General features: G+C 35.2%; 4 protein-coding genes and 1 long non-coding RNA gene across 9 annotated transcripts; 3 read left to right on the forward strand and 2 right to left on the reverse strand.

The window, feature by feature from the left end:
• Window positions 1-190: 190 nt before the first annotated feature.
• NIK2 (NSP-interacting kinase 2) lies at window positions 191-3,809 on the reverse strand. Of its 2 annotated transcripts, XM_022042080.2 has the most exons (12): window positions 3,335-3,809; window positions 3,129-3,261; window positions 2,979-3,050; window positions 2,752-2,895; window positions 2,574-2,645; window positions 2,427-2,486; window positions 2,240-2,337; window positions 1,807-1,956; window positions 1,375-1,719; window positions 905-1,284; window positions 464-780; window positions 191-312 (listed from the first exon to the last, which is right to left on the reverse strand). In XM_022042080.2, the coding sequence occupies exons 1-12, from the start codon at window positions 3,477-3,479 to the stop codon at window positions 252-254; spliced, it is 1,977 nt and encodes a 658-aa protein (XP_021897772.1). In that variant the 5' UTR covers window positions 3,480-3,809; the 3' UTR covers window positions 191-251. The 2 variants fall into 2 exon arrangements, with proteins under 2 accessions (XP_021897772.1, XP_088068491.1); XM_088212365.1 differs by having other exon boundaries at window positions 191-780.
• On the forward strand, window positions 3,809-6,867 carry LOC148268629 (uncharacterized). The gene is made up of 2 exons (XR_015816748.1): window positions 3,809-5,335; window positions 6,452-6,867. It is a non-coding gene; the product is annotated as an uncharacterized LOC148268629 (long non-coding RNA).
• A 3,675-nt stretch (window positions 6,868-10,542) lies between these two features.
• Window positions 10,543-12,064, reverse strand: LOC110814610 (Adenosylmethionine decarboxylase family protein). Its single transcript, XM_022042137.2, has one exon. The coding sequence runs from the start codon at window positions 11,851-11,853 to the stop codon at window positions 10,780-10,782; it is 1,074 nt and encodes a 357-aa protein (XP_021897829.1). The 5' UTR covers window positions 11,854-12,064; the 3' UTR covers window positions 10,543-10,779.
• A 3,757-nt stretch (window positions 12,065-15,821) lies between these two features.
• LOC110814635 (protein STRICTOSIDINE SYNTHASE-LIKE 10-like) lies at window positions 15,822-18,234 on the forward strand. The gene is made up of 3 exons (XM_022042170.2): window positions 15,822-16,132; window positions 17,306-17,575; window positions 17,648-18,234. Exons 1-3 carry the CDS (start codon window positions 15,855-15,857, stop codon window positions 18,153-18,155), a joined length of 1,056 nt encoding a protein of 351 aa, XP_021897862.1. The 5' UTR covers window positions 15,822-15,854; the 3' UTR covers window positions 18,156-18,234.
• A 234-nt stretch (window positions 18,235-18,468) lies between these two features.
• On the forward strand, window positions 18,469-23,000 carry LOC110814627 (uncharacterized). Of its 4 annotated transcripts, none has more exons than XM_088212366.1 (9): window positions 18,469-18,664; window positions 19,378-19,542; window positions 19,640-19,831; window positions 19,947-20,228; window positions 20,329-20,366; window positions 20,440-20,532; window positions 20,786-20,942; window positions 21,042-21,634; window positions 22,185-23,000. In XM_088212366.1, exons 1-9 carry the CDS (start codon window positions 18,625-18,627, stop codon window positions 22,770-22,772), a joined length of 2,148 nt encoding a protein of 715 aa, XP_088068492.1. In that variant the 5' UTR covers window positions 18,469-18,624; the 3' UTR covers window positions 22,773-23,000. The 4 variants fall into 4 exon arrangements, with proteins under 4 accessions (XP_088068492.1, XP_021897856.1, XP_021897857.1 ...); XM_022042164.2 differs by having other exon boundaries at window positions 18,470-18,664; window positions 19,369-19,542; XM_022042165.2 differs by having other exon boundaries at window positions 18,470-18,664; window positions 19,369-19,542; window positions 19,947-20,210.
• The last annotated feature ends 550 nt before the right edge of the window (window positions 23,001-23,550 follow it).

Below are 23,550 nucleotides of genomic sequence, written 5' to 3' on the forward strand. Positions count from 1 at the left end.
TTCCGTTACATTATAGCATTCCTTCAGTCTCCAAAGATCAACCTTCACGAGGGCCATCTTGGCTTCTGAAGCTCTAACCCACTCTATGTGAAGTACTAGTAATACATGATCATAACTTGAATATTAGGGTTTCGAAAGTTCTCTTTGGGACTCTTGGACAATGAAAAATCTGTTGAAAGAGGAAGCAGGATTCATTCTAAGGATAGTATTATTACAAGTCAACCCTGCAGAAACATCTCCAGAACATTTCCTCACTCACCAGAAACAGGACATGTAACGTTCACCTTAAATGTCAGTTTCACAAATCCGAACCTGTACAATCAGGTATTTGATACAATGGTTTAGAGCTTCGATATGATTCTACTATACAAGAAACTCATTTTTAGACATTGCTGTTAACAGATTGATTGCATTTTTCTTCTTTTTAAGTTTATAATTGAGCTCCTAGTTTGCTGATTATCACCTGGGACCAGAGAGCTCCATTGCTTGAACCAGCAACGAAGAGTCATCCGTTAAATCAGAATATCGCTCTGAAGATGAGAACTCATTGGCTCTGGACCTGTTTGCTTCAGCTCTCTGAGAAGCTTCCCATTTCTCTGCAAGCCCATCTCCTTCGAGCATCCGAACCACTTCAGACATTTTTGGTCTGTGACTAGGAAGATATTGTGTGCATAAGAGAGCCACCTGAACCATTTCTTCTAGCTCAATTCTGTCGTAATTAGTTTTTAAGTCCTTGTCAACTAACATCTCAAGCTTCTTTTCTAGGTGAATTTTCTTCACCTGCAATCAAGCATCATAGATTTAATGAACAGGAAGTTCAAAAAATAAAAAATAAAAAGACAGTTTTTTTTTTAACTCAGAGTTCCTTTCAACAAGTAAAACACTTATGAATAGCCGAGCTCACCCAGTCGAGCATGGCTCCTTTCTGGTTTGCTGTCTTTCCAAATTCTAGAGCTCTTAAACCAGATATCAGCTCGAGAAGGAGAATACCAAAGCCAAAAACATCAGTTTTCTCTGAGGATTGGCCTGTTGATAAATATTCTGGGGCTATGTGCCCTACGGTCCCCCTCACAGCCGTTGTCACATGTGAATCGCGATGATCTAACAGTTTTGCTAGCCCAAAATCTCCCACTACAGCCTCACAATAATCGTCGAGCAATATATTTGCAGCCTTAACATCCCTATGGATTATCTTGGGGTCACACTGCTCGTGCAAATACAATAATCCCCTAGCAGCTCCTAAGGCTATTCTTTTTCTGGTACTCCAATCCAAGGCTGGTTTAGCTGCAACAAACAAAAATTGCACACATCATCATTATGATAAAATTAATCTTGAAAGCCTTAATGTCAGAGGACTAGTTACAGTGGCCTTACCTTTCAAACGAGAAGCAACACTTCCGTTAGACATGTAAGGATAAACCAGAAGCCGCTCTGTTGCAGTCATACAGAATCCATAGAGGCGGAGGAGATTTCGATGCACGGCAAGACTGATCATCTCAACTTCAGTCTGAAATTGGATTTCACCTCCAATGGCGTTTCCATCCTTAAGTCTTTTTACAGCTACAACTGTCCCATCTTGGAGATACCCTTTGTAAACATTCCCAAACCCGCCCTTTCCAACCAGGTTCTTGCTGCTGAAATTGTGTGTGGCAACTTGAAGTTCTTTGAAATGAAACCGCTTTAAATTTCCGAGGCAAATTTCTTCATTATGATGTTGTTCTGAAAAATGTAGAAAAGTAAGTTAGATTTATTTCTGTCCAAGTATTTGGTGCCTTCTTTATGTGAGTCAGTGCATGTCGCATTCACCATTAACATCAAAGAATATTTGTTGATTATGTCTTCGTCTCCACCAAAGAAGAAAACCAAAGCCAGGGATTAGCAGGCAGATACAGCCCAAGGTTGAGCCAAGGGCCAAGGCAAGTTTGTGGCTTTTGGGCCGCTCAGAAGATTGAGAATCTAGAAAAGAAAAAGAATGTTTGCATATCAGAATATATTCAACTTGAAGCATTCCCGATTTGAATTCCAAAAGCAGAAGCCGAAAGTTATTCAAAAGCAATAAACGGAATATAAACATATATATATATATATATAAATCTAAAGAGGGTAATGGCTGCAGAAACTTCTAAATCTATAAAATCACTTGAGGATGTTAAAGTAACTTTCTTTTTTAATTGGAACAAAGCAGTTTGAAGGTTTATAGTAATGAACAATACTTGGAAGAAGCAGCGAGTGAAATTACTTTGAGAGTTATTAGTAGAAATGAACATTGGAATTGGTGTGGTTCCATTGCAGTCCTGCTCAGTTCCAGTGGCACAGATCTCAGGGTTCCCTACAATACTGTGTCAAATAAAAGAAAAACGTGTAAATTGCAAGTACATCAGGAAACGAACAAGACAAGCTTCGATGCTGGAATTAGATATGTTTACTTGAACGTTTTAGCACGCAGCCTTGGCACAGGAGCACTTAAATTATTGTAAGACAGATCCCTAAAAACCCACATAACTGGGAGTTAGATACGTAGACTTACATCCTTAAAATAACATGTTTTGGAGAAAAAGTTTGAAGAGAATTACAGAAAAGTAAGTTGGGTCATGTTGGCTAAGGAGGCAGGAATTGCTCCAGTAAGACTGTTATTGTTAAGCCTCCTACCAAAATCAAAAGGAATCACAACCAGTAAAATAATTTAATGAAAATATATACATACAGGCCTGGTTAAAAGCTCGTGAAATGTGAAAGTTAATATATACTCACAGGTATTGGAGGTTTTTCAAATGGGATAGACTACTGGGAAGTTGACCATGTAAGTAATTATTAGAAAGATCAAGTGTTTGAAGCTTAGAAAGCTTCCCAATCTCAGAGGGTATGTGGCCAGATATATTGTTATTCTGCAGCAGCCTGCCAAAACCACCTATGTAAACATTTTATATTTGTATGTAGGAAGCTTAAAACCATTCATCAAAGTGGATTTTGGAACTCACACAAGCTGCAGATTTGTTAAGTTGCCGATACTGGGGGCAATAGTTCCTGATAAACTCTGGCTTGGAGCTCCTCTGGAGCAAAATTAACGTATTAAATTATCAACCATTTTGAATGTTAAAATTAGATGGGTGATGAAAGAAGATACATACAGGCCAACGACTAGATTATCTGGAGAGCAAGTGATCATATTCCAGCTACATGGATCAACGGCAGTGTCATCCCAACCATCAAGAACTCCATGAGGATCAACCAGGAAACTTTTGATGCCCATTAGAGCTATCACTGAAAAAGAAAATTCCATTAATGGTGAAAACAAAAAGGAACTGAATTGAATAGAGTCTTTCAATTAACTTACCTTCATAGTTGACTCCTTTAGAAGACAGCAATCCACATGCACAAGTCCAGAAGCAGAAGAAGGTCAGACAACAACACAAGAAAGAAGAATATACTCTTGTAGTTTCCATTTTGAAATGAAGGTCCAGAAAACAAGACAAACCCATGAGGGAGAAGCAATAAATAAACTTGGTTTTGTTTATATGAGAATGAGAGAGAGAGAGAGAGAGAACCAATCCTCAAGTGGGTAAGTTTGTTTTTGTTATATATAATGAATATATATCAGTAGGTACGATTCTTCGTGCTTTGAAGTTTGAATTACACTCTCACTCCCTCCTTTCTGTCAGACCCAATACCTAAGAAACCCAGACCTATATCAATGGAAGCAAAAGACCAGAGAGAGGAAAGTAAAGGAAAAAGAATATATAAAAGCAAAGGCAGATTAAGAAAATCTAAATGACATAAAAAGAAGATTGATAAAAGAAAATTCCCTTCAATCAAGCATTTGTTTAGAAAGCAGTGATGTCTCAGAATTCTATATTATATAATTTATATTCCTCATTTATACATATACATATAATATAAATGAAGTATATGATTTAGGAGTAGGACAGGCGGATCAAAGATAACCAGGTGGGTGAGTTAGATTTGCTGTCACCTTGTTTGGCCGCTAGGAACTAACCAAAAACATTCTTTCAGGTTCTTTATTTTCTGATTAAAAGTCCCAACCTTCCATTATTCACTTTTTTACTGATAATAATTAACTATAAAATTAAAAGAAAAAGGAAAGATGGGAATCTCGAGGGACAGAATTTGATCATCAGCTTGAGATTGGCGATGGCTCGTCGTGAAATCTCTTTTGTTGGTGTGAATTATTTGCTTCTTTTCTTTTTTATTATAGGAGTGAATTAATTTTTAAAATACACAAGAACATATCTCAGTTGGATATCTTTTTCTTTTTTTATATATATTGATTCAAAATAGTACACACACTCACATCACATTTGTCTACAGAGTCAAATGGACACAAACAAAGCAAGAAACTTTAAAAAGCAAAAGCTGCCCACTCCCTCTCTCTTTACCTTTCTTTCTCTAATCTTATATGGGTTTGTGTGGGATCCCTTGTATCTGAGACTCAGCTTCTGCAGTCCATGCCGTCTGATCATCATGGTGTTAGTAGCCATGATCAGTTTAGTAATGATGATTGAAGGCAATGCATGAGCAGAGCAGCAGTGAGACTGAGTGGCTTTAAGTTAAGCCTGATAATTGCTTGCTTGCTGTGCATAGATGCACGTGCAACTGGTTGGCGGACCCCACACCACTAGTTGACTTGACAACGTTCAAAACAACCCCCATTGACCGATAATCATTATTCACTACTAAACTTCATCAGATGGCTATCATTAATAGTCAGACATGATGAAGTTCATTCTAATACATAGGATTAGCATTTCTTGGACGATGATCTTTGTACCTGGTTTGAGTAATTTCGTTTTATACAGTGCAGGCAAGAATGATTTCGTACTTGGTGTTAATAATTACATTACATTTTCCGTATATATATATATATATATATGTATATACACACACATTACGTCTATATATATATATATATATGTATACACACCCAGTTGTAAAAAGTGTTGATGTCAGATTACACAGTGAGGGGGGGTTTGGGTTCCACCACATTCACATAACCAATCTTATTACTTGAGGATTCTGAGACCTCTCACAACCACTTGTACATGTTTAATTGAGAATAAAATAATTATATATGCCAAATTCCTTTTTTCTTTCTTCAATTACTTCACTACTCTATATATATTACGTTGGATTCATTCTCTTTCTCAGAAACTACGATTAACAGTTCAAGTACCGTAAGGCTCTAAACTTGAGCTTGTATCTACTGTAGTATAGTTTATTAAAGGCGATGAGTGAAACCCTAATGACAAATCAATATTAGTCGGGTGATCATGTCAGATTCTTTGAGGAACAACTAATAAGCAAAATTAGCAGCATCCAGGTTGGTGGTGTTCTTTATTTTCTCAGGAATTGATAAATAAGAAATATGCTGTCACTTCATTTTCTTGATTAACAAAATTCACATGGCAACAAACAAAATCAAATTTTCCAAGCTATGTGATTTCAGTCAAAGAGAAAAGAACAGGTGGGGTATAAAGGACCGTCATCATGAACTTAATCAACAAGATATATATACAAATGAGTAGCAAATAATTGTTGTTTATCAAAAAAAAGCAAATAATTGTTCTTTTTTTATTTTTACCCATTTGAATCTTGATTTGACATTATAAGTACTATATATATATATATATATATTACAAGTCCTTTTTTCGACAAATATATCTTATACCACATCATCATGTCCCTCCCACAACATTAACCAACACAGGTTATAATAAAGCCACCAAAATAGTTGACATCCCTTCGAGCCCCACCTTTCCCAACCTTCCGTCACCCACTTGATTCCCAAACCTATGTGCATGCATGCATGCATGCATACATGATTCGCTCTCATTATCATCCATGCAAATAACTCACTATCATATCATATCATATCCTACATCTATATGTATATGTACAGTCATAATATCATTCAACTATTCCTTCTCCTTTTCTATTTGTCACGAACCCAACAGTAAGTCCTATACTTTTCCACGCTTTTCTAAAGATCACACGACAAAGATGTAAACCCAAAATCAAATCTACTATTTGCTTTTTGCCAAACTCAATTTCATAACATAGTTTACTAATATTTCCATATTAGTCAATTAAATTCACGTAATCTTTTGGACCTCAATGATTATCTTTAGTTTAAAATTCTAAGTTTCCAACAAATAATTTGAACCCTTACACTATAAGTTAAGAGCATCAACAAGATATCTTTTTCATCTAAATAATTTTCTAACCTACCATTAACGTGCTGTCAATCTAAAATAAATCCGAATATATTTCTTTTTCTTTTTCTTTTTTTTCTTGAAAATGGGTAAACTTTAACTAGAAATAAATAACATAAATCTGTATTTATTATATATAAATTGATTTATATAGTTACTTAATTTACAAATATAGACAAGAGAAATTAGTCAGCAAAAATTTAAACTAGTTAATAAATACAAAGGGAAGCAGAGAAGACGACTTCAGGCACGCTTCAGAGATGGTGTTTTTCACAAAAAAAAAGGGGAAGACAAAGGATGTGAAGGGAAAGAGAATAGAAACGGGCCGAAAGAGGAAACTGAAGAAAGCGACGAAGATGAACAGATACGCGTGCCGGGTCACAGGCGGTACAAGTGACAGCTTCTGTAATTCGGCCACGGCAGGAGTCCGTTGAAAAAGGAAAACCTCCAAAATTGAGTTGGTGGCCGACGTTGATAAAGAGTTGTTTTGAAGAGAAAAAGAGCACGAGCAGAAGAGAGGCACCGCCACTTGGGAGTTTAGGGATCTCCAGTCAGGTCCCTCAGTTAAAACCTCTGAAACCTTACTTTCATTGATAAAGGGACTTGGATTTAAATTTATAAACAAGTTAAGGTTTCAGCATCATCTTGATTAGTTGTTTAGGACATAAGTTACAAACTCGAGAATGGAAAATAGGTATTCTTATCAAGAACAGTAAGAATTAAGTGCAGATAACACCAAAAACAAATATTAGTGCTGATAAACATACATTCCACTAATGAAACCAATGAAAGTAACAAGTCCTAAAACATATGTTGTAGATGTAACTTCCTAGATAAAAACTACCCAAAAGTCTAGGATGAATGACAGCTCAGAGGGAAAAATGAAGGAACTTTCAGGAGTCCAATTTCCCTTGCACAAGCCCGGGTCTGTCTACGTCTGCCTTGATTTCCTGGTGTGCACTATGCAATTGAAGTTTGTCTGTAATCATACTGCTTATTGAAAGAAACCGGCATATAAATTTGAAGTTATTTTGTTTCTTAAAGAAAAAATTGAACCATCATCTGAGGAGTTGCTGATAATTTTGGCATTAGAGAGATGAAGTCCTTCTCCAAAAGGCCTAGACTTCCACAAGAGAGACTTGTATTTTTTACTTTTGTGGATGTTGAAGCATTTTGCAAGCATTAAGCCCAAGAGAAGTAGCGTCTGTTTTTAAGTTTTGTGAACATTGGACAAAATATTCGAAATAGATTTTCACAATAGGATAATTTGTCACTCTTGGGTTTAATGTCTGTGACAATAATTTCATAACTAAGGTAACAAATATTGGTTACAAAGCTTTTATAAATGATTTTATAGCGACGGTAAGCGCGTTTTATGTCACCTAATGACAACAAACTTTATCACTAAATATAATTGTGCTTTTCTTGTTTATGTAGAAGAATACATCTGTCACTAAATCTCACGTAGTAATTGTATAAAAAAACTTAAGTCATGTAACCATTATGTAATTGTTAGTGGGGTTAGAAGCACAATCGCAACATACTTTACATATACATATATATTTATTAGTGTGAGAGAGAGAGAGGGGGAGAGTTTTTATATTCCCTCATTGCAAGGCCACAAACAAATGGAGCAGAATAAGTACCCTTTGAAAAGGGGTCCTTGATTTCAAAGCTTAGGATACCTCACACGCAAGCCCTATATGTGTGTGTGTGTGTATATATATATATATATACATACTGTTTCCTGATGTAGGTGATACAAGAGGTAATCCCCCTCCAAAATACCAGAATTGAGAAAAAAAAAAAAACCCTTTCCCCACCTGCTCTCACTCACTTTTTCTTTTCTCTCCCCTACTCACCATCTCTTTAATCATCTGTCTTTTTTTCCCCCATGGAAACCCACTCCCATAGAAACCATTATATATATATAATATATATTAATAAAATGAATATCTATCTTTCTTCTTTTTCGTGGCGAAATCAAATCTTTTATCGTCAATAATTTGATTTAACCCGTTTTAGAAGCATTAGAAAAAGTAAATGAAGACAAAGAAAAAGATAAACTAATTGATATTGAAGCACAAAAGTTAAAGCATAAGACAAAACAACATATGGTGAACAATGATTTGACACTAAAGACGATTGGAATTTAACTTAATCACTTAATTAAGCACAGGAATTTCACACCCTGGAACCCATAAAACTCGCTGCTACATCAATTATCACAATTACACATATATGTATATGTGTATATAGTCTACAGAAAGTGCAATGGGATTTATATGGGAGAGCCATGAAGATAGATATATCGCAATATTAAGAAAAACAATCAAATCATTAGTTATATATGTATGATGCATAATTAATTCATTCACGATAGACCCATAATACAACTACTACACATATAACATCAAAAATTTCAGATACTCATGATCAATCATTCTCCCAACAGAGGGAAAAAAAAAGAAAAAAAAAACCCACTAAAATGTTTCTGCTTGCACGCTGTGATTTCTCACCATCATGCTTTGATAATTGCAGAAAAGATCTCTGTTTGGATTAACTACTGTATCATTAATGTACATATATATATATATATATATTCCCATGCAATTCCAATTTGGAGATTCAAAACGAACCCTGGCTTTTCAATTTCATTTTGGATTACAGAATTTAATTTAATTTCAATTTGTTCAAAAATATATACATATATTAGAGAATGTATGGTGGAATACAGCTTCTTTTCTTAATGAAAGATTCCCTCCATATATACTAGTAAAAACGAGATGATAGCATAATGCACCAAATGTCTGTATCCACTGCCAATGTATTTTGGGTGACCAACTTTTCCTTCCTTTCCAGCAACCCAAATTCAAGTTTTGGAATTTATTCGCAACTCCATCAAATTGACAAACTAACAAAACTTTTTAACCGAATAAACAAAAAGAAAAAAAAAGATCGAAGTAATGAATGAAAACCTATTTAATTATGATTAAAGTAATTAAGATAGACATATATATATATATACATATATTTCACTTTAAAAAAAAAAAAGATCTCTGGTGTGCCCAATTCCAGTCGCAACCTTAATCGTGTAAGTCTCTCAAAAAAGTCTTATAACACAAATCAGAGAGCGATTAATACAATGTAAGAAAGCAGTAAACTGACTGGTAACAGAAGAAGACTAAACCTACCTGTTGAAGAACGGTAGGTAGAAGAGAAACCCCAGAGCCGAATTCGAGGGGAACAGCCGAAACCGAAAATCGTAGCAAGACATTGTAACATGAATAACCGATAAATAGTCAAGAAGCAACAAGAATTAAGACAAATAAACAAGAAACAATAGGAAAACTTACAAATTAAAGTACGAAAACGGATCTCTGGTGTCCCCACCCAATCCCAATCGCAACCTTAATCGTGTAAGTCTCTCAAAAAAGTCTGATAACACAAATAAGAGAGCGATTAATATAATGTGATAAAGGAGTAAACTAATTGGTAAAGGGAGAAGAATAAACCCACCTGTTGAAGAGCGATAGGTAGAAGAGAGCCGAATTGGAGGGGAAGAGCTGAGGACAGATGCTCGTGAGACAGGGAAATAACCTAATTTACGAAGGGGTGAACCTTCGTGGCTACGACGCTACACAGCTCACTGGATGCCGGAATACCGTCTTGCCCTCTTCTCTTTTGCCCTAACTTTCCGTTTATTTTGACGATTCGTTTAGTTGGTTAATTGACCGAATTAACCCTCTTCTCATATTTCTATTTTAAACTTTCTGTTTTCCATTAATTTTTTTCTTTTTTTTTTTTTTTTTTTTTGTATGGTGTGTAATTTGTTAATAATTAATTCCATTAAATTTTCTTAAGTATGTTTAAAAATCTATATAATATTGATATTATTTTCTTAGAATATTAAAAAAAAAAAAAAACAACAACATAAAACTGGAGTTAATTTAAGAGGGTTAATTAGGGGATTTGACATAAGGAACAAGGGATGGGCCTCCATCAAACTCATAAGCTCCCTATGAATGGGTGTCTTTCAAAAACCCAATCTTGGTAAGAACCCCAGATTTTTATAAGGCTCTTCTCCTAATATTCCAACCAATTTCTTTTCCTTTTCTTCTTGCTAATTTTGGTACATAAACTTTATAGATGTTACTGTTACTAAATATAGCTTTTCTGTATTATAATTGTGAAATATGTGCTTGTGAAGATTTCCTTTCAATTGTTATGTTTTGGGGGCACCCACTAAGAGGGAGAGGAATAAGAAAGTAAAAGACATAAGAAAAAGAAGTTCGAAAAATCAAACACTACCATAGAAAATCTTAACTAAAAATATTTTAATTAACCACCCTTTCTCGCATTAATTCTTAATACAATTCACTCTTTTCTGGTAAATAAATACATACTAACACGTAATACCCAAGTCTTAACAACACTGATAAGAATGAAACTTGTATTGCTACAGTCAGGGTACGCCTGACAAAGCAATTTATTTAAACATAATAAGAGACTCCCAAGTAACACACAATACTAAAAATGTCCAAATTAGAAATTACTCCTCTTCCTCGGACTCATCTTTCCAACAGCTTTTCAGAGTTGATCTAGGAGAACAACAGTTACCAGTCCTATCGAACTTCTGGTAGACCATGGAACCACCCTTCCCAAGCTCCTCAAGGCTTCTCTCTTCACAACAGTATCCCTTCACATCCAACAAGCTCTTCTCCTCCAGTGACCTAACACCAACATCACCGTGAATAGCAATTGAGAATTGACTTGGATTAAAACAAGCCAACACCCTCCCAACCAACTTGTTCAGGTTCACATTTTCAACATCATATCCCACGGTTTCAAAGCTTGCATAACTGAAGCCATCTTCAGGAGTCACATGAATGGTTGATATTGCAGCACCTTCGACGGAATTCATGGAATAACCACAGGGGTCAAACTCAAAGTCACAAATCTTCGAATCTGGAAGAATCTTTCTAATGCCAGAGTTAATAGTCATCAAAGCTGCAGAGCCTGATTGATCTTTATAAAAGACAGACGCCGAATCCCTGTCTAATCCAGTCATGCACATCTCCATCGTATAAACAGGGCTACAAGAGATAACCATATCTGCAGAAGCCAAATACACATGCCACTGTTGTTTCTTATCCAATCCACCCATTACGTACGCCTTGCTCTCTGACCCAAGTTTTCCAAAATAGCTGTCAAGAACAGCAACTTCTTCTGAAAAGCTACGATGAGGATATGACTGAGCTCCAGGGAATATGAAACTCCCACGTGAGTACCTCACCGATCTTACAGCAAGAGAGAGTGAATCCGCCAACTTCAGAATGGGTGGGATTGAAAGAAGTAACTTTGTAGTCCCACAAGTTTTAATGATGATCTTGTAGGGATACACAAATAGGCTTGACTCTGAGAGGACATATGAATCAACATCGTCATTAGAGAGAGATGAAACTATAGTGCATTCAGCAGGTCCTAGAATTTCATCCAACTGGGCTCTGGAAAGGGATCGAATGCCCTTTCCTTCAAGATCGGTAAATAACCCAGGCTCAAAGAATGAGATCTCCAACCTCTTTTCATAACCTTCAAACCCAATTGCAGAGACTGTTGTGGCCATGTTGACCGAGAGAAGATACAACACTCAAATGGCTTTCCCAATGGCAAGACAACAAACTCACAAGAGGCTACCGATGCAAAGAGATTGCAGTTGTAAAGAGAGTGAAAGAGGAAGAGGTCAAATAGAGAAAAGGAATTAAAAGAACTAACTACAGCTAAACAGTTATTGATGAACCACGATCAGCGGTAAGACAGCAACTTAAGAATATCAGGATGGCTTGCGAGTGAACTGCACAGGAAAACAATAACAATAAAGTATCAGGAGTGTTCACTTGTCTTCCATTCTTTTTTCTGAGTAATGGAATCATAAGCAGGTTAAAAAATTAAATGTGATCTTAAAATCAAACAATAACAAAACAACTGCAAAGTACTCACGTTGGAGTATGCAGCAGATCTGAACTTCTTGATTCCACCGTTTGGTCGAACGTCCTCAATGCTGTAACCGAGAGGGGCTTCGTAGAATAAAGATTTACTACTACTACTACTACTAGACTTCTTTTTCCCACCTTTAGACTCCATTAGTTCATTCAGTCTCAACACCTGACCAAAACCATCCGTGATAACATGAGCAAATATTAAAGGAAGCACGAGTTGGAAATTAACCAATGAAAAACTAAGTCATATTTATTCGGACCAAGATAGAACATATGTAACTGAAAGAAAATATATATATACAAAAAGGGTGAACTGACAACAAGGAACAAAGAAAATGACTTATTCAATGGAGGAGACATGGGGAGGTTGAGACAGTTGATAACAAAAATTGCAAGTTGATTAGGCAATTTGCAAGTTGATTTAATTTCAGTCAGGATATGACTGAGCTGTAGGTAAATTTATGAAAATACAAATCAAGAATAAGCTTTAGGTATAACATTGAAAACAAAATTTAAAAAGAAGAATAAATTAGCTCATAAGGATAAACCTAACTAGGAAGAACATATAACGAGATGCACATTCAGGTAGAGCAATAATCAAGATTGGATTCTTTGGCAGTTGATTATTTTATTAATAAACCAAATGATATCATACCGTGTATTATGGACAATTTCGCTATTCTTGAATCCAAAAACCTTTATCTCAAATCACATTCCAACCAAAGCTAACTAACGATTTAACAAAGATAAAGTAAAGTAAAAAAAAAAAGATGGACTGCAACACATTACAAAACAAAGTTAAAATAATATTGCATCAAGATCCGAATAAATTCGATTTATGAAGAAGAAAAAAAAAAACTACTGCATTGCGACAAAAAAAAATCCAATAGAAAGGTAAATAATAATGCATCAATATCCAAACAAGAGAGTCTTACAAATTGCAAAAAGCAAATTTAAAGCTTTTCTAATCACAACAAAATGGATTTGAACTCTAAAATCAATCAGTGGCGTGTACAAACCGGAAATCGTAGGAAGATATTGTAATACGAATAATCGGGAACCGATCAAGAAACAACAAGAACTAACACACATAAACAAGAAACAAGGTATTCATATGAAAACTTACAAATGAAAATACGAAAAGGAATCTCTCGCGTCACAAATCCAAGTAGCACCCTTAATCGCTCAAGTCGGTCAAAAAAAATCCTGAGAACAGAAATCAGAGAGCGATTAATAAAATGCGATAAAGCAGTAAACTAATTGGTAAGAAGAGAAGATCGAACCTAGCTGTTGACTGAAGGATAGGCAGAAGGGGGGGAAGTCTACGGCCGAATTGGAAGAGGAGAACAGACGCCGGTTTGTGAGTGGGAAATGACCTAATTACGAAGGAATGGGGAGGCCCTCTCCCCCCATGGCGTGGCGTTTTATATAGGAGCGGACGCTCACGTGATGGGCGAAATACCGTCTCGCCATCTTGTGTTTACCCCGAACTTTCCGTTTATTTTGACGATTCGTTTGGGCGGGTAATTGACTGAATTAACCCTCTCCTCATGGTCGATCTTAAGACTCAAACCACGAGAGGCGTGTTATCATTCGACTATTTTAACCTTTCTATTTGTGTATTTGTTTTGCAATTTATTTTATAATAAATTCCAAAATAAATTGAAAATAATATTGGGATAGGTTTTTTAATAATATATAAAAAAAAAAAGGGAAAAAAGAGATGGACGGGCGTCCATCTTCTTTAAGTGCAAAAACCCAATCCCGATAAGATTCTCAGATTTTGTATTTATTAATTTAATAAGGCCCCTTCTATTCCTGCCTCCATGGTTTTGTCTTTTTGTATTTTCTGGCTAATTTTGGTACATATAATATACTTTTTTTTTTTTTTTTTTTTCTATAAATATATATAAAGATGCTTTGTCTTTGATGACAAGTTGGGAATTAAGAATAAATTCTTTGCTTTTTAAAGAAAAATATATTATTGAGCCAATTTGGATAAGGACAGGGAAGCATCAATTCGTTTCAGATTTGACGCGTATCGGGTTTTAAAGAGCAAAGTGGGCTTCCTTTGGTCTACGTGGGTTTGGAACCTGTCTTTTGCTTCGGCCCAAATCAATTCCCAACGCACGTAGTCTTCTGGGTCGCACTATACAACTTAATTTGCATATTAATTCTCATCATTAAGATAGTGATTTTTTATTCATAAAATAAATAGACTAATAATATTGGTTGATTAATTAGTGGCGGAAAAATGGATTTGGAGAGAATTAATAGAATACTGTTGGAGGGCGTTTAAGTAGGTGTGTGTGTGTGGGATTTAAAAAGTCAAACCCCACAACTTTTGATTTTTCCACATGCGACAAACCCACCTCTGATTACTTCCTTCCATAACCCCCCACCTCCCAACGCTCTTATGCTCGCTGCCTTCCTTAATTTCCCATTCATTAGTGTGTGTGGTTTGCTAATGAATTTGGTTTTATTTTTATTTTTATTTTTTTCAGAAAAATTCAAAAAGTAATTAAACTATTTTTAATTAAATTCTTCCTCTTTATATATGTATATTGAGAGTAAAATTTTCATTAAAAATATCTCTTGCAACCTTCAACCACTAAATTTAAATTAATCAAATTAATATAATGATGTACATTAAGCGAAGAAAGAATTTTCATGCACTCGGGACCATAAGCATGCATCACATCAAGTTATAACGTGTAGTACCAGTCCTAGGTTATATATATATATACACATATATATGAATTTATGATAATCTAAGAAGATGATAAGTACACGTATCTGAATTACATTTAAATGGTGTTTGATTAATTAACACTTGCAAATTAATCATACCCTTTTTTTTTTTTTTGTGTGTGTGTGTGTGGTTATCATAACCCAATTTACAATTGAATATAAATAACCCATTGAGTTAAATTATATAACATTTGTGTGTGCGTGCGTGATGAATGAACTAAATTCATCCTGAGGTGGTACGAGTCCAACAGTTTGAATAAAGTAGGTAGAACAGAAGATCCGAGTAATGTAGTTGAGTTGGTAATTTATTCCCAGCACTCATCCACCCATAAGTTGAGTTGGTTGAACTTAAATACGCACACAACGACTTTTGGTAAATTCTCAGTGCTTCAATTTTCAGGGTTAACTCGAATAAATTTATTAGTCTCCTTCGTATCCTACCTTTGACACCCATTTTAGAAGCACTAACCACATTGACTCTAATTTACTTGTAAAAAAAAAAAAAAAAACCCTAAATTTTATTTAAAATGATAAAGTTTCGATCTGTATAGAATTCTATTTGGAAATAAAGTTTACATTTTTTTTTTTATTATTTTTTCTTGAATTTGTTATAAAAAGATTGCTTTGAACATTACCCAACACCTATATATATTGATAAAATCTTTTAGTCCCCATGTCATTAATTAGTAGTTAACAGAGTACGGTGGGTGGGTATTGAAAATATTGTCGGATCAATATTCATTTTTAGTAAATAAGCTTAATATTTCCTTGAAATATTAATTACTTGCATTTACATTCAAAGCTAATTAATTTGGTAGCTATAAATAGTAGTGGATGTAGAAACGAATTCGTCTGTACTTAATCAAGCTTCCTCCTCATGGAAACACTTGCTTACTTCCCTCGATGCCTCATCTTCTCTCTGCTCCTTTTTCTCTCTCATTCTCCTCACCGTGTATCATCACACGATCAAGTACAAATAGATGGTGAAAAGAAGAACTACTATCAACTCGACCTGCCCTCGGTTTCCGGCCCCGAAAGCATAGCCTTCGACTGCAACGGCCGAGGCCCCTATGTTGGCGTCTCCGATGGTAGAATCCTCAGGTGGGAAGGAGCAGAGATTGGATGGACCGAGTTTGCTGTACCCTCAATTAACAGGCAAGATTGTAATAAATGTCCATTTTATCTTTATTATAACACTATCTAAGATTGCATTCCTCCTATATATATACTCTTGGGAAGTATATTTGTCACTACTTGTCAGTCTCACTCAATTTTCATCTCGATTCTTGTTCTGTATGTTTTAAGTATCTCTATTCCTACCTTTTCTTGGATTAAATTTTCATTCATTAACTTTTATAAAATAGTTTTATACACTTCATCAATATATATATATATTTAGAGAAAGAGAGAGAGAGAGGTTTTTGTAGCATGGAGAGGAATTTTGCGGTTTTGTGGACAGAAAATTGCATGCATGAAGAACACAAAAATAACTCAAACGTTATGTAAAGATGATAAGTTGATTTTCTTTTGTTAAAAGTTTACTGCTAACCATTTGTTTTTTTTTTTATATCCATATTGTTGATATGTTGTGTAATAATTAATATAGGATATTATTGTATTCAAAGAAAATAATTTATTTCTTAAAAGTTGATACATATATATATACATATTTCATATTATATTTAAGGAAATTTTGCTGTGTGTTTAGTTTTCAAGTAAAACTAAATATTGGGGTATATTCTAAAAAAAAATTGAAAAACGAATCACCCATGAAAAATTATAAAATAAAAAAAAAAAAGAACTTTACTAAACAAACCATAGACAAAATAAATGGAATTAAAACCATATACATATATTTGTATATATATGTTGTCGGCATATGTTCTGCATATTAATAATGAATTCAAAGTTATATATATTTCCAGAAACTGAAAATAAATAAATTGATGAATCATTTAAATCTGGTAGTTGATATTTTAATTAATGCTTCTGTGAGATTAGGTTGACTTGGTAATTAATACTTACTGATTAGTAATAAAGTTTTACAAATACACAAATTTTACATATATATATATATGTGTGTGTGTGTGTGTGTAAGAACAAAATTTAAATATAAAAAATCTATCAATTTAAATAAAATGTTTTCATTTCATATATAATCTAAAGAAAAACACCTTTTTAATTTCTTACTGTGGTCTCATTTATGAAGTCAATCCTCCAGCCGACAGCATGGACCCTGCTTCCCTGATCAAACTATAATTATATGTCAGTTTCTTCCACACCAAAAATCTATATGCATATTGAAATATGTTTTACGTATATTGGCAGAGATAGGAAGGCGTGCGACGGGTCAACCGATCCGAAAAGGGAACAGCTATGCGGAAGACCTTTGGGCCTGAAATTCAGCCCAGTGAGTTGCGATCTCTACATTGCAGATGCCTATTTCGGGCTTCTCTCCGTCGGCCCAAATGGCGGAGCCGCCAGCCAACTGGCCACTTCCGCCGACGGGATCCCTTTCCGGCTCACAAATGCTCTCGACATCGATACTCAAACTGGCGATGTTTATTTCACGGACAGCAGCATTTTCTTCCAACGACGGTATATCCCTCTCATCGTAACCATCTTCCTTTTCCTTCACAACATACTCATGCAAACATACACAATTTGCAGGGAATATTTCTTGGCAATCATCGGAGGAGACAAAACCGGGAGGCTGCTGAAATACGATCCACATATGAAAAAAGTAACGGTGCTGCAGAAAGAGTTGGCATTTCCAAACGGAGTGGCGCTGAGCAAGGACAATTCCTTCGTTGTTGTGGCGGAAACAGGGATGATGAGAATTCTGAAGTTTGAAATTCATGGGGATGGCGGCGGAGTTTTCGCACAACTGGAGCGTTATCCGGACAACATAAAGAGAAACGATCAAGGAGAATTCTGGGTTGCACTGAATGCAGTAAGAGGGAGAATTCAGGGATCAAATGTATTTGATTCGATTCCTAACTGGTTGAATATGAGAGATCCTGTGGCAGTGAAATATGATGAGAAGGGAAATGTAGTTAGGGTATTGGATGGAGACGGAGGAGAAACACTTGAATCGGTGAGCGAAGTGGAAGAGGAAAATGGGGTTCTGTATGTTGGGTCTGTGGTGAAGCCTTATTTGGGTGTAATTAAGAATTAATTACATTGTCTTAATGTAATTTTTTTTAATTATAATTGAGTTTAAAAAATATTTATATAAAAAAAATTGTTACATTTAATTACAGATGAGATGAGAACGAAGGATGAATTGGAATTATATCTTAAAAATATATAATAATAAAATTAAAATTTTAATCTCTAAATTCAAATTCTTTAATTTAAGCAGTGGGGCTTTTGGTCATTCCGCATCGCATAACTGACGTTGACTTCAAATTAATTTAATGTAAATAATTATAATTTTTTAATTAATTACCAAATTAATCCCCTTCTTCCCTCTCTAAAATTTTTTGAATCTTCCCTCCAAATACACTCTTCCTCTCCCTCTTCTCTCTCTACACTATCAATCTCTATCTATATGTATACACACATACATACGCACATGTGAATTGAATCGGAGAAGATTTTTCCAAAACTGCAAAGAATCTTCAATAAAGAAAAGTTGAATTCGCATGGCCTCCGCAAATGATCCCCAAGAGTTACACTTCTCTGGTAATCGCTCAATCTCTCTCTCTAATGCTCTCTCTCTCTCTCTCTCTCTCTAATGCTCTCTTCTTTTCTCTGAATTTCGACAACATGCGCAAGAAAAGAACAGGATGGATAATCCAGAAACTACAAGATTATTTTCTTTTCTTTCCTATTCTTTCTCTCTCTCTCTCTCTCTCTCTCTGAGTGGATTGGAACTGATTTCCGTTATCTTGGTTGATTTCAATTTTTCTTTATTTTTTTATGGGAAATTAACAACTCGATTCAATTTGCCATGGTATCGGATAACAGAAATCACCGATTTTTTTTTTTTTTTTTTCATTTCTTTCGTTTTCCTTAGCAATTTATCCAGGCTTGCCGCTTGTGGTTTAATGTTTTCTATGGAACAATAAAGTGAATAAAAGTATAGCCATCGTGAATAGTCGTATCAGGAAATAGAGAATTTAATTGAAATTTAGAAATGGTTAGATTCTTTTACACGATAATGAATTCAAATATATGTGTGCTAATAATCGACTTGTAAATTTTATATATATTTAATTCAAATACGTCATAAAATTATTGAATTTACTTCAGAAAGGAATTTTGTACAGAATCTCGTTTCCAGCATATAATATCTTTGTTATTTGAACACCCCTTACTCGGAAATTACAGAACTTCGATACGACCAAGTGGTAGTTTTACAGAGTCATAAATGAGTGCAATGACAGGTTTTTCAGACAATAGAAAGAAACTTGATGGTTTTCCATTGATTGATGCTGTGAATCCTCTGCGTAAGGAGGCTGTCATGGATTTGCTTTGGCAAAAAGAAAATTTGCCATCAGAGGCAAAGTATGATTTGCGCAAGAGCTTGGCTTGGGATAGTGCTTTCTTCACTAATCCAGGTATTCTTTCCGAGTTCAAGGAACATTAGTTGAATTGAGTTCACTTATTTTGATTTTTTCCTTCCAACCGATAGACGTTGTGTGTCTGTACATTCAGGAGTTCTGGATCGTGAAGAGTTGTTCGAGACCCTGAATTTTCTGGATGTGGACAATACAGTTGATGGATCTGGGCAAGGGAAACAGAAATCTCTACCTTCTGTATCTGTGGAGACAGAAATATCAAGAAGGATTGGAGACTGCAATGTGCGCAGAAGCTTAGCCTGGGATAGTGCCTTCTTCACCAACCCAGGTATGTCTCATTGTTTAGACATGAAGAACACGTGTTGTTCATTAATATGACTTCCCCATTTTCATTCCTACTGTCAAATTCTCAGTACCTCTTATGAGTATATTTTACATGCTAGGAGTTCTGGATCCTGAGGAATTATCTTTGGTAAACAACGGATATAAGAAGTCTGATGCGCATATTCTTCCTGAAATAGAAGAATTTTGGAGGTCTGCTGATTCAAATTCTACGGTAGATAGCGGCAGTTACTCTCTAGCAAACCTTGAGATTGATTTGTTTGATGACATCAGAGAGTCTGCAAATATATCAGTTCCCTTATCCTCGACTGCAGCTTCAAATGTTAAGCCAACACAAGGAGTGGACAGCGTGCCATATCTCCATGGCAAGTCTATATATTGCTGTTGGTAAAATTTTCCAGTTTTGAGTTCTAAAAGTTATAATGCTTGTTTTCCAATCCTTGATTTCTTGATGTAATATGATAACAATGCTTTCTCTTTCAGATGCAAAAAAAGCACTGGGCGGTTCTGCTCTGAGAAAGGTAAGTTCAGTTCTTAGGATATATTTTATATCTGGTGTTTCTTGGAGCATGTAGTTAGCTCTCTTCATTGCAGATGAAATCTGTGTCATCTTCCAGAAGGCAGAATACTAACAAACGGAGACTGGAGAGGACCTCAAAGGAGACTTCTCTTACCCTTCGAGAACAGGCATGTCTTCAGTTAACCATGATGTTTTTTTAGATTATTGCATTAATTATTCATCAATACTGGCGTCGCTGATACTGAGAGTGGGAACATCAAACTAGTTCTAAAACACAACAAGTGAGATAAAATTGCTATGTCCTTCAGCTTTAGTTCGTTTATTCCAGTTGATGCATTTGCTACATTTATTGATTCTGCAATGATGGGAAGCTCTTGTATATGATTGAATTTTTACCGATTATTTGTTGATTGGTTAAAGCATGCTGCTCGAAGTGGGGAATCCAAATCCTTCTCATCTAGGAAACCACCAAAGATATCAAACAGAACAAATGCTCAATCAACAGCTCCCTTAAGAGATGCTTCATTGGGTGCAAATAATGTTGAAATAGAAAATAAGGATTCAAAAGTTGCTTCAGGTGAGCATTCCTGTCATATTCATTATTTAAGTACTCAAACAGGCACATGAGTTTGCTGCTTCTACGTGAGATTTGTTTTGAATTTTGTTATGCTTACAGGGCAGAACAGGACCATGCAAAAAAAACTCTGTTTGGCAGACTCATCAAGTCTCATATCTAGTGCTACACTACCCCGAAATTCACCTTTTTCAGGTTCACTTTCCATCGCAAATGAGTCTGCAGGACCTAGATTTTCTGCATTTGGTTTCAGTAATGTTAAATCTACTTCAGATTTTATGAGAAGAAAAGCAAAGTCTAGGTTAGCTGTTTCTGATTCAACCTTCAGGACTCCATTGAGAAACTTTACTCAAACTAGCGAGTTAGTAAGCTCTGGTCAGTCAAATTTTCTATTGTCTACACCAAAGTCATCTTGTGCATCACTAGCTATCTCGACCGATGGATGGTCCTCAGAATCAAGTTCTTCTGGGCACAAAACATCTAGTACTTCTAGTCTAGGTATTAATCCTTCTGCAGTGGTTTTAGTAGACACAGAGACTGCTAAGACATCAGATTCAGATCATCATTATCTTGAGCAACCTTGTATCAACAAATCATCCCAGGAAATTAGTCCTGTGCCTGCCAATAATGGTCCAAGGCATGTCAAACCGTCAGGTCTTAGACTGCCTTCACCAAAGATCGGGTTCTTTGATACGGTCAGTTGTGACATTCATTTACTTGTTTTACTAATCTATCTGATGACATATTTTTTCTTGGTGGCAAACAATATTTCTTGAGTTTTTTATGCAATAAGATGTGCACTCTATGTTACTCGGACTCTTTAACTTCTGTGCCATGCCCATGTTGGACAAGAAATGACACTTGATGTACAAGTCAGAAACTTGATGATTTAGAACTGAAGCCAATACATAAGTGGAAGTTGAGAAAGAACAAAAATGAAAATGCGTATTCTTATGCTAAATTTTGAAGATTTTTATGTAGGAGTACTTAAGTACTAACTGATATCTTTTTTTTTCAGTTAACTTAGACATGAGTATACTAATTTTTTGTGCTAAACATCATATATACATGAGTATACTATGTATCTGCATTCAATTTCTGTACTCTTATCAACCAAGTCTGTGTGTTTTATACTGTAAAAAACTTACATCTATTCTATTCCATACATTTGCACCTAAGTGCGAACCTAATGATACTTTATCAAGTCTAGACTTCCAGTTTTATGAGAAACTTTCATCTTGACAGGGAAACTCAGGGAACGGAGTCATGAAGTTTCAGTCAGGGGTTGAAAGCGTTCCTAGAAGTGAAAACAATGTCAGTAATCTCAGTAGGGGTACTGGAAACAGAAGAGGATTTGACAAACAGAGAGCTTCTGAATCTTTTACAGGGAGCAAGAAGCATAATGATTCTCAACAAAATGAAGACGAGTTTAGAGGATCAAAAGCTACTTCGCCTAAAGCATCAACCTTCTCAACTGCTAGGAAAAGTAATCTTCTTGCGGCTGTCAAAGCTCAGAATGATAGATCTTTTGAACAAAGCAATGGAAAACGCTTAAGAGCTGCTGATTTGGTATCCAGTTCAAAGGCGGAAAACAAAGGAACTCAGAGGCATCTGAAGAATAAAATGAATTCAAAGAGTGATAGAAAGGTGTACCCAAAACCTAATAAGCAAGCTTTAAGAGGACCAGACAATGCCGGCTGCATGTCTAGCCATAGAAGTAATTTGCATATACTTCATGAAGAGGACAAGGAGAATCTATATGAGTTCAAAAACCGGGTTGATGATTTGATCCGACGGATTGAGATCATTGATTTTAATGGTGATCCATTTTAGCAAACAACTTTGGTATATTAATCCTGAACTGATATGGTGGATTGGTATCTTATTTTGTCTTTGGCAAATGGGAGAGTCTACTTTCTTGACAGAAGCAAAATTGGCTTGTTAGTTTTTGATTCAGACTTGTTGTGGAGATTGTTATAGGTTGAGCAAAGATGAGAAGTGCCATCAGAGAAATTTGTGAATTGTAGAAGTTTCATTAATGAAAAGAAATTACATTTTCCACTGTTTTCTTTCAGTTACAATTTTTTTGAAATAGTTTTTTTTTTTTTCCTATTTCTTTACATGAAAACATGTCTTTTAAAAGAATACATTCTTTGTTTGTGAATCTATAAGAATGAATATATTAAAATTCAAAAATTAAATAAATTAAAATGCAGGAAAAATTCGAAACACAAAATATTGAGACCAATACGTTAAAAGAAATAGTGTATGAACTATTGAGTGAAGTAACTTGTAATTTGCCAGTAATGAAATGGTAATGTGCAACGTGTACAAAGAGTACACTTCTTGTATACACCCGCATATATACAAATATTAGAGTTTCTGCAAGTACCAGAACTAGGTATGTACTCGCGTAAATATATATATATATATATATATATGCATATATACTGAAAGCATCCATCATGTTTGAACAGAAAAAGGTTCCAAACTGCAGTTGAAAGGAACGAAACTCATTGAAATTTTGTTTAGTTTTGCTGAACCTGACAACAAAATCTTAGAATAGATTTCAAGATGTGTATAGGTCTAGATCTATATTGGCTAGTCTGTC

Source organism: Carica papaya, chromosome 2, assembly GCF_054855325.1.
Source record: "Carica papaya isolate Zhongbai chromosome 2, ASM5485532v1, whole genome shotgun sequence".
Taxonomy (NCBI): Eukaryota; Viridiplantae; Streptophyta; class Magnoliopsida; order Brassicales; family Caricaceae; genus Carica; species Carica papaya.